Consider the following 16,878-nt stretch of genomic DNA (forward strand, 5'->3'; position numbering starts at 1 on the left):
CCGACCATAGAGCAGACAACAGCCGAAGGCCACCAATGGGTCTTCAATGCAGCGAGATAGTGCATATATAATATAAAAAATTTTCTTTCTTTGCTACATTTGTTGTTATCTAGTTAAATTAGAGTCTCCCTTGTTGATCATCAGTGTATTTATACATGTATATTGTCGGAAAATAGTTTTGAAACATGTAGGAGCCTTAAAAAGAGGACGAAAATCAAGGCTTGTCAAGAATTTTCCTGCTTGGTAGCGAGCACAAATAAATTCTATATTTTGCAACTTTATACTTATATGTATCCTTTTATCCTGTTATTTAATTTTGACGCTTTAACGTTTATTTTTTTTCTGTTATTTCCTACCATTGTAATATCTTTTATTTTTCAAATCGACAATGTAGTCATTATGGGATGTCTCATAGTCGAAAACGGTGCGTTGACCTATAGTTACTATCATCTACCTCATTTGGTGGATAGTCGTTTCATTGACAAGTATACCAGATCTTCTTATTCTATATGGCTGAAACACAATTCGCAAAGTGGACCCTCAAATAAAATGTGACATGAAAAAGTAATCTATAACATCACTTTCTTTTTTATTGCAGGCAAAACCTTTGTTAGATGATAGTCACATCAATAAATACATCAGTTCTAAAAAACTTCGTGAAGGTAACAAAAACACTTTTTAGTGGGAAAAAAGGTTGGCAGGAAATGAACATCGATTTAGATAAGATTCATAAGTTTTACAACATATTTTAAAAATGAGTATTTAAAAAATCCATTACTTTGCTAAATATTAAGTGTTTTGCGTCTTCAATTATTATAAAAGTTTGATAGGCAATATTAGTTACTATATATATTAAATAACCAGATGACGATTAAAGCATTATTTATGCACACGGTATCAGTATCGAATATTCAATGGAATATATCTACGCCACCTTGTTGTTTGATAAATTGCTATGCATGTGACGGCGATAACAATCCTTGTTTGAAGCGAGTTTAGTGAAATTTAGCACACCAAAAAACAACATGTCATTTATTTGTTGCATCATACAATAATAATAGATTAAAATATATCAACAATCATTACATCAAAAATATAGGGGATAATATGATATCTACACTGTCTACATTCCTCATCTACTTTTCTCCAATTTGTTCGGGCATGTCACTTGTAATTCTGTTTTCAGTATATACTTTATTAACTTAAAGTTATATATTACTTTTAAATTTATCTACATATGTGTTTATGCAATATCGATCGTGTGTGTTCTATCAAAAACATACATGTATGTAACGTTTTTTTATCATGCACATCGGCTGACACTAAGGTATAATATCGATCTTTTGACGTCATTCGATGAAGTTCTTATTGGTATCTCGTAAATAACAAATCAAAGAAATAAAAAAGGGAGGAAATAAAAACAATATGAGTGCTACTTCTTGAAATCACACTAGCTTCTTAAAAACAACCCTTCACACATATAAAATGTATTTGTAAATATGTTTATATTATTTTAGATGGATTTAATGAGTTTGAGTTGACTTCAGTCCAAGAGGTAACAAGTTCACATCAACAGAGGTAGGATAATTTAGTTTTTGCAATACTGTGAGTTAAGATCAGATCATTTGCATTTATAAAAGAAATGTGCCATACGTGTATACACACTTCACAACATAGCCTTCCGTATACAAATAAGGATATATGGCATAATTGCCAATGAAGCAACTATCCACCCGGCCAAAATGACGTGGCTTAAGCAACTAAAGGTCACCATACGGCCTTCGACAATAGGTAAATCCCCTACCGTCTAGTCAGCTATAAAAGGCTTTGACGTGACAAACTTTGAAAAATTCAAATAGTACTAAATTGACTGCAAGCAAATAATCTACAGTACTGAATATACTGCAGTGGATGAGTCTGGAATTTAACTGAAACACTTAACATGACTTGTTCAGACTTTCCGAATGATATTAAGATTTAGATGACTGTTTTAGACAAGTATTTATACAATATGTCAAGGTCAATAAATACCAACAAATGTATATGCAATATGTCAAGATCAACACCAACAAACAAACGTATATGTCATATGTCAAAGTCATCAACCACAGAAAAATGTCTATATCATATCTAAAGATCATCAACACGAGACAAGTTTTTCTACCATATGTCAAGGCCAACAACAGGCAACTGTCTGTTTCATATGTCAAGGTCAACAACAAAAACCAAATGAAACTTACATATGGCAAGGTCAACAACAACAGGAAAGTGTCTATGCCATATGCCAAAGTTAACCACATAGCTCTCGACAAGTGTGCTTACCAAAGGTCAAGGTCAAAAACAACAAAACGAAAGTCTATACTATATGTCAAGTTAAACTACAACAGGCAAGTGTCTTTGTCATATGTCAAACGTAACACTAAACGATTTAGACAAGTGCAATACCATATATCAAATTCAACAACAGACAAGTGTCTATACCATATTTCAATGTCAACAGCAACAACAATAGACAAGTGTCTGTATAACCGATTATCGATAAAGATAAAACAAAAGAAAAAGAATAGAAATTGTGTATTAAACACAAATCAAAGAAGAAGCGCTTTAAATGAGGTTCATTATCTACAAGTTAACCAAAAGATTAAAACATAGTCAACAACATACAAATTGTCTGACTAAGGACAAACACACTGATAAATGTTAGAAGAAGCTATATTTTTGGTAGTTTTTTTTTATCCGGCTCATTGGGAAAACATAAGTAACATAGAACGTGCGACACGAAATCAGTATAAAAAAAATTTTTAAAATGCATTTACCACTACAATATCTGAATTGTAATCGACAAGAATACAAGTTCAATTAAAACAATACCAATGAAATAGTATTAAACAATGCTTACAGTTACAAAAACGAATGGTACATAAACCACTGTGATAAAGAAAATCAATTTAAACCATCTTACATGTTATCATAGGTCAAGACAGAAGCATAAACTATTTAAAGAAAACTTATTCTAATTGCAGCCTAGATGCTTCATCAATCCATCGACGAAGACGGTCAGTAGATTCCACAGAATCATATGATATTGAAATATCTGCATTTGGGGAATCTTACAAAATGACTTTCCAACATACCAAGTCGATTCTGCACCCTTCAGCTAAAGTTTCCATAATGATTGATGAAGAGGAAACAGAATGGAATGGAGACCATCCGGATTGTTTTTTGATTGGAAATGTCCATTCTCATGATGGAACTGTCTCGGCATCATTTTGCGAAGAATTGGTATAAAATTGTTTTTTTTTCGAAATTGTCAACTTTAAACAAAGGAGGGAATATATAAACTTGAAAATATAGTTACAAGTAAAAACTTCCGTCTACTTATTATAATTTTGAAAAATTCTGCACATGTATTTTAATAGAGTTCTCAGTTTTTGCAAAAAAGTGTTTCGACTACTTTATTTCACTTTTGTGAAAAATGCAACAAATACTGAATCTGTTAGAATTAATGAAGTTGAATAAATAACTCCATATTTTGTTCTCTGATACACAAAACTATGTCCGCCTAAATCTGTTAATGTTTAGTATGCATGAATGGTTTGAATTCGAATTCACTTGGTAATATCATACTGTACACACGTTCCAAACACGATGCACACAGTATGACTTGTTCTCGATTACTAAATCTAAACTGTAGCCACAACTGGTAACAGCAAGGATCATCCAATGAATAACAGCTACTAAGGTACTGGCAGGATTTTATATAAATGTGCACCTTAAGTTAAAACTTTAGTGTCATCATAACTTTCAATAACAACAATATATTAACCCTCATCTTAATCTCATATTGTGCATAAGAACGTAAGTAAATATAAAATTTATCAATTTAGCGAGGAATGATGTCAACTAGCGACCATGAGTTTCACTTTGAAGTTTTACCACATCGTATTCGAAAACGTAGTTTATTGAGGGATGAACCGCATACAACACTTATAGCAAGAAAACGAATTGAAGATATACAGTTCTCAGATTTAAGCCAAACGAACGGTAAGCATCGATTTTTCTAAAAACGTAAAAACGTTTATTTTAAAATTGTGCTGGCTGTTACTTAGTATATAGCTACCAATAACATAAGAGCAATAATAACATACTCTTTTATGAGAAATATACTTTGTAATATAATGATATAACTTGAATTTGTCAATAAAAGATGCTGATCTTGAAGGCAGCAATTAAAAAAGACATACGATAGTTTGCATAAAGAAGATTTTTGTTTAGGAATAGCTGTAATATTTTTTCTGTCTATGAGAAAATAACATAAAAAATGTGGAACACACTTAATTACCCGAATTCCTGTTTATTTAAAAGTGTACACCACATGTTTATGTTATTTTTCATAGACTGAACAAAATATAACAGTCATTCCTAATAATTTAATTTTTAATTCCATTTTTAAGTATTTAATCATGAAAAAACGTTGATGACGTCACGGTCACATGACAAAATTATGTCTATGAACTGATCGACAAAAACAATTTCAGCCAATCGAAAGACGTGTTACACCCAAAATTAAATTATCGAGGAAGACCCGATATCATATAATTGTAATATCAAGTAACCATGGATTTAGAACAAAGTTTACATCTTAGCAAAACATATCTGGTTGATCAATGAAAAAAATAAACGTTTCAGGCTTAAATGCAACTATTTACTACCACGCTCTGTATTGATAATGGATTATTCAAATTGAATATGTTTGTTTCGTACTCCATATCTTTAAGCTTTCTCTTTAGAGTTTCGTGAAGTACCGGATCAAAACCTTTTCATACTTTTCCAGATTACATTCCTATTAATCAAACTGAGTATAGCCATAAAAGAATACATAAACGGTCGGTACCTTCTTCTGACTTCACAATAGAATTGGCAGTGTATTGTGATGCTGACTTCTTGTCTTATAAACTACCAGCTACTGACATAACACGCAGAGTTGAAATCATGCTTTGCAAATATAATGCAGTAAGTATATTTATTTAATGTAAATAAATTTCAGAATACGCATTTTTGTTAAAAAATTGGTCCTGTCGTTATAAGATCCTCAAGATGAACATCACATAAAGAATGTCATACCTCGTCGTTCAAATGACCTGACAAATGATTATTTCACATCATGATCAAAAATAAAAATGTAGCGTTATTAAAATACCAATATTAACGTACTTTAACATTGGTTGATCGGGATGTATACATGCTTCAACTTTGGAAAGTTTTGTGTATGTTAACTAACTTGAACTACTCACAAGACCAAACAAATCGTTCACGTCCTTACCATACATATAATATTCACACTGGACATTAAGAAATCAAATCTAACAAAGGAGTTGAAATATAAGAACGTAAACAAACAGACAAACATGAGAGTTAAAAAAACCTGTCTGAATCGCACAAACCGAGTGAACCGAGATTATGGTAAATATCTAGTGATTTTATGATCCATTAGCAATCGTCATGGTCCAAAGTCTTGTGTGCTGTATACATTTCGTCTTATTCCTGGACCTTCTTACAACTATCGTTTCGGATATTGCCAATCAAAGACATAATAGTGAAAACGATGATGCAGAGATGTCATTTCTAAAACGTTTATTTGCAAACAACGGTCTTTAAATTACGCATTATACTGATCACTTATAAGCCAAATATAAAATACCCTCTAAAAATATATGTAACAATGATGTCTCATACCTATATTGTACCGAATTTAATAAAATACTTTAAATACATGTATACACACGTCTTGCAGAAAATCAAAACTGACAACTTCAAGCCTAAACCTCTTCGTTCATATATATTTTCTACGAATTATGTTAGCCAATGTTCAAAACTGGAAAAACAACTTTAGAATGACATTATAAAGTAGTGAAAGTGCCTTCTCGGGGCGGCTGAATCAAATGTGGATATTGAAACTTGTAAATATAGGATCCAGTAAAAGTTTGAGTCCTCGTACAATGTAAAAAAATATTTGACTTCTATATCTTGAAACTTTAACCAATTATGTCTGTTTGTTTTGTTCACACATTGTTGTCAATATAATGGAAATTTATGCGACTGTCATACAAGTGAGAGGTTTAGCTAGCTTTAAAACCAGGTTTTCACCACAATTTCCTACATAAGGAAATGCATGTTCGCAGTCAGGAATATTACAGTTATTTTCCATTCGTTTGATGTGTTTGAGCTTTTGATTTTGTCATTTGATTAGGGACTTTCCGTTTTGAATTTTCCTTGGAGTTCGGTATTTTTTCTTTTTTTACTTTTCAGTTGTCATCATTCTGATGGTAAAGAGAGATTAAAAGAATAAGTTGTACTTTATTTAATAAAAGAGTGGATACTGTACATACACATATCTTGTTTAAGGGAGAGAGAAGTCTTTTACTGTATACATAAAAAAAACTCTTCTTTAAACAAAACTCGAAGCTGACAATAAAGATTGACTTAACATATTTGTTAGTTTAGTGGACGTAATTTTCAACAAGATAGTCGCCTTTTTAATTGCTCATACCCATGTTATTCTCGCTAAACTGAGTCCCGTTTTGTATATAAATACACTCATCATATATATCAGGATTAAAATATAGTACGCCAGACGCGCGTTTTGTCTACAAATGATTCATCAAAAACAGTCGAATAAAAAAGTTAAAAGACCAAATAAAGGTTGCAGTTACAGTCATAAGAAACAAGTTTCTTGAAATTTGATGTTATCGAAATTATTGAACGAATGTATGTATATACTAAACTAAATATTGTATACACGTTTTTTATATTTATTACGAATCTATCGACGAAGTGCCGACGTTTAACGGATCTTGACATTTATAAACACTAAACACAACAGAACATGTGGAAAAAACGTGATATATAAGTGAATTAAAAGAATCATGACATTTGTTTTTCTATTTACCATGCATTCCCATTTGTTAATCAAAGTTTTCCTCAACAGTTGTTAAATGATTTGTTGTGTTAAATGTGTTCTTTAAGAGTCTGTTATTACTATTTACCTTCCTTGGTATGCTGTTTACATTCTTTCATCACGGCATTCCACTTGCACTGGCGCTGTGCTGTTGCCGAAGTTATAACGAGATGTCTCGGAGTTAAGGTCACTGCACACGGGAACATATCGGCAAATTAGTGTCTAGGAAGACAACAATTCACTTTTGGTACATTTATGGAGATTTTGATAATATAAAGGATTTTCTTTCAAAAGAAAGTTCATGTTCACCTCTTTTATAGTAAAACTTAGCCATTCAAGTATATAAAACATATCCAATTTTATTTTAAATTTGAAGTTTCATATGACTTTAATAAGCATTGAGAATCCAGAATGTTGAAAGGTTTTGCTAAATTCGGCTATGGTAATCTTTTCATGTGGTAGGCCATCCATCATACAGGAGCAATAAAAAGGATAAAAAAGAAAAAGAGATGTCATGTCAATAAAAAATCGAACTTTGATAATTATATTGAGGGTAGCTATCGCTTGAATTTAAGGATACCACTTTTACAGTTTAGTCCGCTTCATTATCTTGACATACCTAGAAATTGACAATAGGGGTCGATCGAAACCTAAACGTTCTGAATTACAATTAATGTTATTTCCATTTTATACGTATCAACATTCCAGTAGCAGCTTTAAATTGGCTGTATCTGTATATCTCAAAGTAAACGCGATATTTCAGAACTTGCTTTTTTTGTCATGATTTGTTTTGTCATAAATGTTTACTTTTCTGTTGAAAACAATCGTAAAGACAAATTAAAACAAAGAATGGCAAACGAAGATATATATTGCTTGTTTTAGGAACGTATACATATTAGTTTTATAAAGTCTTATGTAAAAAGTTATGTTCAAGGTAGAAACAATCTTTTATTTAAAAAAACAACGCTATGTTTGAACATAGGTCCTAAGCAATAGGATGGGTGCCACTAGTGGAGCAGATCTGCATACCATTTCATAACATTTGAGATCATCAACGGTTTTTAGAATGGTTCGTGTAACTCATTCGAAAGTTTTCAGTTTTGTTTGGTACTACTTATCCTTGCTAGCCGATTGTTGGTGCATTAGTACCCCAGAAAAAGGTGTCAAGCACACATAAATCATTAATATCGGCCCTTTTAAAACAGTTATTAATGCATTTTCCGAAATGATGAATTGCTCCAGGTTTACTGTGGAAGATAATTGTAAAGGAACAATTGAACGTATCATTCCAAATCTATTCATATTCCAAAGAAAGATTTTGTTAACTAATATATTTATCTTGTCATTCATCTTGACTGGGATCGAGGGTTGAATACTTCAATATCGCTTTTCGAATATAATCTCTTGAACTTATGAATTGTTAACATTTCTTTGGATGTAATTTGCTTATTAGATAAATTAGAACTTTATCCAAAGATGAAAAGATTAACCTAATCAGATATACAAATAAGAAGATGTGGTATAATTGTCAATGAGACAACTTTCGACCTGAAGCCAAATGACATAGAAGTTAACATCTATAGGTCATTGCATAACCTTTAACAATGAGCTAAACCAACATCGTGTAGAGTCTATTAATCTGACGATGATGTTATGATGACATCTGGAACGCAAGTCGGACACAATTCTACGAGACTTAATTCTATTACATTGTTTTGTAAGTAAGCATATGGAGAATTGTCTGTCTATCATAATTTTCAGAAAAATAATTGGACAAAAATTAGAATTGAAAAGACATTTTATTTTTCTAGCTGATTGCATCCTTAGAGGGAACACTCAGAATCACCAAACAAAAGCTTCCTAAATGTTTGAAAGTTCTTTGCTTTTAGTTGGTTGCTTATATTCATCTGTCACTAACATGAATTATAATATGAACACAAAGCAAACAAAAACACGAAAGCTGATTAAATGTATATTTTTTATCTTTGCAGGTGCAGTTTGAATGGAGTCGTGCTGATGTGTTAAATTATAACGTCACTCTATCAATCAAACTTTTGACGTTTTTTGATACAAACCCAGTGAGATTAATTATATGCATTTTTTGTTGACTTTTCAAATATAAAGTCCTCACTTTTTTCATGAATAATGAAAGATAACTACGACTTCATGTGTTGTATCTTCAATTCGTTATAAAATAACTAAAGAAGAAAGAGTTTACGGATTTAAATTTGTAAAAACGAAAGACAAACTTTTAAATCATTAAACGTCTTAAATATATTTGCTTTATCACATAAGAGGGAGTCTGAAATTATCTCTCACAAATTTGACCATCGGCGCTAACACTTAAAGCGTTTCCTCCTCGGGGGATTTGTTTTATTTGGAGGCCTCCGTATGAAATTATTCCTGTTGTATGTGCAATTCTACTGCTTTTGTCGTTTATCAATCCTTATATAAAAGGTTAATTTATTTAACAATGTTATGTGTTGGGAAATGTTCTGAGTTCCCGCACTTACTTGTGTTTTTCCGTGTTGTCATTGTGTAATACATTAAATATCAAACAATTCATTTATTTGGAAACACAGTTTCTATGTTAAATGTATTACAGTCGTAATGATACGTGTTTTGACTTTCTAATTCTTATACAGAAGATAGTTATGTTAACAGTCCTTTTTGTAAATTTAAGTTTTTGTCGGATATTCGTCCTTCATACATCAATAAAACAAAACAAACACCTGAAAAATAAAATATCTCTAACGCTAAAATCTTACTAGCATTTAGATGTACGTTAACACGTGGCGATGTTCAACGATATTTTAGAACACAGCTGTCCTAAAGATGTTACCTTTGTTATTTTTCTATTTCAGTCCTGGTACAACGCTTCCACTTCTCTGTCCGTTCCCTTGAAAACTATATGTACGGGAACTCAAACCTTAGCTTATGATCATGTACATGTTCATACAGGGTAAGAATTAAATCATTCCGACAGTATACCAAAGATAAACAGCTACATGTCGATTTGAAAAAAAACAGCATTTCACGCGTTTTAATTTGTTTGCATGTGTTGTTTACGAGTGGAATTTATTTAAAACGACATTTATACATTTACCAAAATAACTGTAATAACAGTACGTAATATTCCCATTGAATATAATTAAGAAATGTGTTATTTGTATATTTGAAGTGAATAATTTAGTCTTCACTGTTCCTTTCACAGCAAAGTGAATGCTAATTTATAGCTGACTTAAATGAAAACTGTAAGTTGGTTTTAGGTAAATATTCAAAGATCTTAAGTTTTTTGATAAATTGAGATGTCCAATTTTGTTACAAAAAATAAACTACTGGAAATTTATGCAGCAGTCAAGGATATTTTCATTGATAAAAATTTCACAAAACAAAATGGGAATTTAAAAATATTTTAATACAACTAAATAACATCTACAAAATCCAAATGAAACATAATTTTATGCCGTGATACACATAAAGCAAATACGCCATTTAATGAATTATTTATTACGATTAAAAATACGCTCAAAACGTATGCTTACTCTGTTTTTTGTGTCTTGTGTCGATTGGTAGCTGGCTCATTGATGTATACCCAAAATATCATCTTGTATTGCGCCTGACGAACGTTGCAAATGTTGCTCATTGACTAATCATTTTATATAATTATAGCATACCTAAACCAGAATTGGGAGGATTAGCTTACCAAAATGCAGTTTGCAATACTAGGTACAGATGTGGTGTTTCTGCAGATGGGATTACAACATATGTCGCAACAGTCCATGAAATAGGTCATAAGTATGTTTTTTCATGCACTTTGATAAACTACGATTTGACCCTTCATATGTGATGATTCTGTAAAATAGCTTGAAATGACAGCATAACATTTATTGATTATTTTTACATCTTAATATTGAATGTTTTCTGGATTTGTTCATCTTTTCGCGTCGTTTTGTCTGTTTTATGCCAAGTCGTTGTCAATTTTTCATCAACTTATGAGTTTTGATTGCCCCTTAATACAATAATACAAAGGAGAAATGAGTTTAAAAACATTTCACATCAGTAAAGGCCAAAAATGTTTGCAATTTTTTAAATAGTTAACCATAACTATTACAACTGACGTCATTGATTACAGCATGGGTATGCTGCATGACGCTGATAGAAATTGTTCATCTCCAGACGTTGGTATTATGGGTGGTGCTGGCGTGGGATGGAGTACATGTAGTTGCAATGATATGAACACAAGGTTACAGTAAGGAAATACAATTTACTATAGTAGAATAAAAGGTTCCTGTGGTATTTTAACATATTGCTGATTTCCTGACTATATGCTAAAAGACATATTTTTAAAGTAAAAATTAATTTTTGGATAAAAAGATAGTGACGAATTAGTAAAGCATTCGCCGCACCGTAATACATTTACAAGAAAAGATTTTAAAATAATTTTTTGTTGTTGTCCCATTTCGTATGTAACTGTGTTACTCGATTTGTTACGTACTCTTAATATTGTTTACAGAACTGGCAATCATGGGTGTCTATGGATAGAAAATATTGCTGATAATGAAGTTACCCCAGCATCTTTACAGGGATTGATATTAGTGCCAGAACTTCCAGGTAAATACACTTAAAAACACGTTCATTTCTGCAGTAGAAAATGAAAATTCAAGTTTAATATACGATAATTTGGATCATTTTCCGCTGACGTTTAAGGCAGTAGATATTGTGACCACCTTGTGCGACTAACACAATTCTATATCCCCTTGGCATGGATTATTAAATTTTGTATTCAGACCTGTGGTATCCTGTGACATCCATGTTTGAGTGAGTTCATCCAATGATTAAGGTATCAAAATTTGACCGAAATATGTTCTATGGAGATCAAAATAGGCGATTTTGAGGGACACGGCAATATATTAATTTTGTTCTGATATGCACGTACGTAGCACGTGCATATCTGTGTGCCTGGATCAAAACCAATTCAACATAATGTCTTCTTAGTCAAATTCTGCTCTTAAAAAGCATGTTACAGACTTCCTTGGTTGAAATTCTCACTAAATCATTGACACTAGCAGCCGTAGCTGTAGCAGACTGTTCGATTACATAAATTAACATCCACATATAACAATATTTGGTTGAGATAGGAATGACAGCAATTTCTATGGCAATCATATAGTTTGATTTAATGGTTGCCAAATGCGTAAAAGTATGAGTTTTGTAAACATTGAATTGTCGGGTGAATTCAACAGATTTCCAGCCTGGTTACGTGAAACAGGTTCGAATCATTACATAGCGCCATTTTACAGAAGAAATGATAAATTCAGGTAAAAAATTCATTTTTTTTTAATTTTTTTTTTGCATGATAGTTTTAGGGATATTTTTATCACAAATTTCCTGAAGGATACATGAAATGTTTTTCTGCAAGGTTACTGGAACCTTTATTTTCCAGGACTTGAAAAATACACTCGGTGAGTTGTCAAATTGCTCGTACCGACATTGTGTATATTAAATACTCGTTGCATAAATATGTAGTGTTTTGATGTTCATTTATCAATTTTTGGAATGAGTACGACTTATTTTGTTTTTCATGGTGTAATAATGATTACTTCAAACGAGCAGTTACTTCGTTTGCGGACACCAACGGTTTTAGTTTTAGTTTTTTGTTAATCAAAATTTTTCTTTGATCCGTTTTTTCATTTGGCCATGAATTTGTCCGTTTTCCATTTGGTCATAGATGTATCCGTTTTACATTCTGCCATGGATTTGTCGGATTTATAATTTGCCCTTTGATATGTCCGTTTTTCATTTGGATAAGGAATTGTATTTTTTTTTCATTATACAATGGCTTTGTCTGTTTTTCATTTGGCCATGTATTTGTCTGTTTTTCATTTGGCCGTGTATTTGTTTGTTTGTTTTTTTTTAATTTAGTAATGGGTTTCTATGTTTTTATTTTTTCATTACGTCAACACTTTGTTCGATAAGTCAAATTGACTTTGGCCAATTCTAATTTCAGATTTACATAACATTAGAATTGACGGGAAAATGCCTCATTTCGATTATTTTTATTTTTGGCTTTGTCTTTCCAAATTTTTGGGAATTTAACCGTTAGTTTTAGGGAAATTTTCATATACGAAGCACTAACTCCTGGAGTGTATTCCTCAAAAATTAACATTATTGTTATGACTGATAGAAGGAAACTCCCTTTTAGATTTTTAGTTTTCTGGTTTGTCGTTCCATAAGTTACGAGAAATTAATTGTAAGATTAAAGTATAACTTTGTCATGTTGTACATTGACTCGAGTTTGTTTGAGTAAATATTACAAACCGTTTGATTTAAAAAAAAACCAGTTTAGATATTTCATTCATTGTAATGGGACTTCGATCGTCATATACATACAAAAGTATTATCTTAATATTACATGTATGCCCTAAATCTAGTATGGTTGGATCATATACCACAAACCTAAGACTGTTGTTAGGGAAGGTGAATTTAGATTTGCTTTTGATTTTGAAAACTTTCTGGTTTGTCTTTTCAGATTTTCAGAGTGATTGGACTTTGAACAGCTATACTTTCCGCAATCATTATAATCCTAAGGACACCATCAGACATGTTTTCTATAGAGCCATTGTATTTGCTTCTGCTTGGATGCCTTCTAAATATCACTTTTAGTTTGGTAAAATTTCAATATGCATATATGATAAGGGAGTACCATGCGTTGATTTATTCATTTGGCCATGAGTTTGCCTATTTTATCCATGACTTACGTTTTTTTCAAATACTCCAGTGATATCTTCTTCCTCTCTGTGAATCCAAAAAAAAATTCTTATTCTTGTTGAGACGACCTGGCAGATATATAATAGTAGTGTGTTGAGTAATATATTGATTTATTGTAAGAACGACAATGTATTTGTTAACTTGTAATAGAAAGACCTTTTATGTGATGATTTTCAATCAGACATGACACAGTGCTTCATAAAAGTGGTATTTGGATTTGGATTTTTACATCGATATAAACCCTCAGTTTTTTTTTAGTTTTTTTTTTTTTGTGTGTTTGAATTGTTTCATTTATAGTTTTCTGTGTTGTGTTTTTTGAACTGCTGGATGTTTTTTTCTAACTGTTTGTTTTCTTTTGACTAGTGATTTTTATCTTTCCTCTTCCGTTTTTTTCCCCACCATTTTACATATGAAACAGCATGTTCACAAGACAAAGTTCCACATAAAATATAGTATATAATAATGTTCATGTAGGCATAGCAGCTTTAGACATATTGTTTTTTATTGGAGACAACATAGCTATAGAGGTTTAATATTAATTGAAAACTATATATGTTTATGTTCAATATAGGTAAACGTGCTATTTCGAACAGTTTGTATTTAAATAATTTCTGTAAACTAGCTTTCATACTTTGTTTTTATTATCAGGTCAGATGAAGACAGCAGATGAAATATGTGAACAGTTGTATGGAAGTGGATTTAAATACCGTGAATATCCGAATGTTGTGGTGAGCAAATTTTAATTTCTAAGCATTTTCTTCATTATGACTCATGAAATTGTAAAATCATTTTTAAATAGAAACTGACAGCACCAGACATTTATGCTGAGCATGGTGATTTCAGATTTAGTGATAAGCTTCATTTGTTGATGGCACGATCGAAGAAAAAAGGACGGGATTGTGGATACATTTGTGTAGTCACCTGTGACACATGTATTTGATACTTAATGGTCAACCAATTCGTGATAGCGTTCGTAATTAATTCTATCTCAGTATTTTAGTTTTATCAAATTTTAAGCCGGGTATCTTTGATGAAATTATACAATTACTTTTAATTGCATCACCTGTGGTTGTAAAAGTTGCATGTCAAAATGTTCGATGCCGTCACTAAAGTGATCACAAAAATCTAGAAATAAATGGTTATGTACTAATCAACAATACCTTAATTGAGTTTGTATCTGTCGGCAGGACCCAGTTTGTAACATTTATAGCTGTGTCGATCATAACGTTGGGAATACACATGGGCAGATGTTCAAGCAGTCTGATTCTGTTACCGGTTTATACTGTGAAGATCAAAAGGTGAATATAAAATAACAATATTGTTAGGGGTCATATATTGTGTAAAGTTCTGCTTCCAATGTGTAAAGAAACTTAGTTGTATATAGAACATTAGCACATTCACACTAATTTCTTTTCGTGCAAGTTGAGCAACTTATTAACTTTCATTGATATCAAAAGCTACAACTACGTATGCGAGTTATTCGTAACTGTTGATCTTTTTTCATGAATTGTTGTAAAACGCTATTTGTATGGGGTTAGGTTATCCCTGTCCTTGGTGCATTTACACTTTTCCTGTGAGAAAAATAGGAAAATACTCAAAAGGCATATACTCATGCGATGAAGGTTTTTTTTCAATAATAATAGTGAAAAAAATTGTATAGTCCGGCAAACAAAACACACAGAAAATCAAAACACTGGAGTAAACTCCGGAAGGGTAAATATTTTCTTTCTTTACTGGCTCCATTCTTTGTGTTGCTCATGGTTGGTACAAATGAGCAGATAAATCGCATTTATGTCATCAACTACAGAAAGAAGTGTGGAAGATGTGGCACATGTTGCTATTGTAAGTCAAACCTCGATGATTACTCTAATTTGGTAAGTCACATTTGAAAAATGAACAGGATTGTGGTTACGACAATTGGAACATGTCCCTCGTCAAAACGGTTTTCTATATAAGGGTAAAATCTCACAATGGTTGTTCGTGAAATTTTGAAAATTTTAAAAGGGATGACTTTAACCTTACCACTTGGAACTATTGGTTTAAAATCTTCCTTGCTCTGTCCATAAATCATGATAGGAAATGCAAGCTCTTGAATATCTATCAAATCGGAGATACATACTCCATATGCAGCGTTGCAGGAATGTTGCTTCAAAGAATTGGAAAGTTCACGTTCGGGAAGTTAAAATCATCTATTTTCTTGTTAAGTTTTGTTCTGAACCGACCCTCATTGTCAAAGTCCAGATGAAGTAAAAATATGAAGAACACTTAACTTTATCTGTTTTATGCTGTATTTCAAGTTCGATGGGATAGATGCGTTCAACATTGTCACCAATGACATTTATGATACCAATTTTACTGCACCAGATGCGCATTTCGACTAATAATGTCTGTTCAGTGATACACGAAGCCAAAAAATTTAAAATTCAAAAACAATTATTCAAATATTGATGAGCTGATGAAATCAAAAAGGACAAAACACTTTAAATTATTTATCGAGGGAAGGATTGAATTCAGGCTACGAGATAGTAAAATATCCGGCGTCGTCTCTGTCCTGGACAGTTCGTATCGTTTTATCAGACCATTAGGACACCAGGTTAAGTGTTCATTTAATCGGAATAAAGAATAAACATGAATATAATCAGACAGATGAAAAAACATAGGCCCGACGAAAGTAATTGTCGCGTGCATTCCAATTCCGCCAAATTAATAAACAAAGAAAATGTAAAAATTCACATGAGACAAAATTTAACATTAGAAATAACGATTTATTATTATATCGTTTGTATTTCTGGAATTGTTGTTCTTTTTTCAGCTTGCAATTATCATGTACACGAACTTTACCACACACAGTTTAATTTGATTTTTTTTAATCGTGTTATATGCCAACTTTATTAATTGCGGCACATTCAATTGAATCTTTACTTAGATCTGCTTTGGCGGTGCGTGTGTTGATTGTTCTGAAGCTCAATTACCTAATCCTGAAGTACGTGCAGGAGGATGGTCGGATTGGGGAACCTGGACAACCTGTTCCCGGACATGTGGACGAGGAATGCTTTACAGACGACGAATATGTAATAACCCAACGTAGGTTTTTTTGTAATTTCTTTATCTTTAAATGTTGATGATTATATGAAATAAAAGAAATTAAG

At 31.9% G+C, this 16,878-nt stretch overlaps 1 protein-coding gene across 6 annotated transcripts in view; it reads left to right on the forward strand.

Annotated features, from left to right (window-relative positions):
• Positions 1 to 16,878, forward strand: part of LOC127716338 (A disintegrin and metalloproteinase with thrombospondin motifs 16-like) — a 78,372-nt gene that overhangs the window by 42,481 nt on the left and 19,013 nt on the right. For all 6 annotated transcript variants that reach the window (XM_052222509.1, XM_052222508.1, XM_052222507.1 and 3 more), the window contains 13 exons: positions 599 to 662; positions 1,518 to 1,578; positions 3,024 to 3,282; positions 3,888 to 4,044; positions 4,835 to 5,013; positions 8,950 to 9,036; positions 9,823 to 9,920; positions 10,631 to 10,756; positions 11,094 to 11,210; positions 11,475 to 11,572; positions 14,378 to 14,457; positions 14,917 to 15,027; positions 16,656 to 16,813. In XM_052222509.1, coding sequence (XP_052078469.1) covers positions 599 to 662; positions 1,518 to 1,578; positions 3,024 to 3,282; positions 3,888 to 4,044; positions 4,835 to 5,013; positions 8,950 to 9,036; positions 9,823 to 9,920; positions 10,631 to 10,756; positions 11,094 to 11,210; positions 11,475 to 11,572; positions 14,378 to 14,457; positions 14,917 to 15,027; positions 16,656 to 16,813 — 1,595 coding nt within the window. The remainder of the gene's footprint in view (positions 1 to 598; positions 663 to 1,517; positions 1,579 to 3,023; positions 3,283 to 3,887; positions 4,045 to 4,834; positions 5,014 to 8,949; positions 9,037 to 9,822; positions 9,921 to 10,630; positions 10,757 to 11,093; positions 11,211 to 11,474; positions 11,573 to 14,377; positions 14,458 to 14,916; positions 15,028 to 16,655; positions 16,814 to 16,878) is intronic.

This window comes from Mytilus californianus, unplaced genomic scaffold (genome assembly GCF_021869535.1).
Source record: "Mytilus californianus isolate M0D057914Y unplaced genomic scaffold, xbMytCali1.0.p SCAF_9, whole genome shotgun sequence".
Classification (NCBI taxonomy): domain Eukaryota; kingdom Metazoa; phylum Mollusca; class Bivalvia; order Mytilida; family Mytilidae; genus Mytilus; species Mytilus californianus.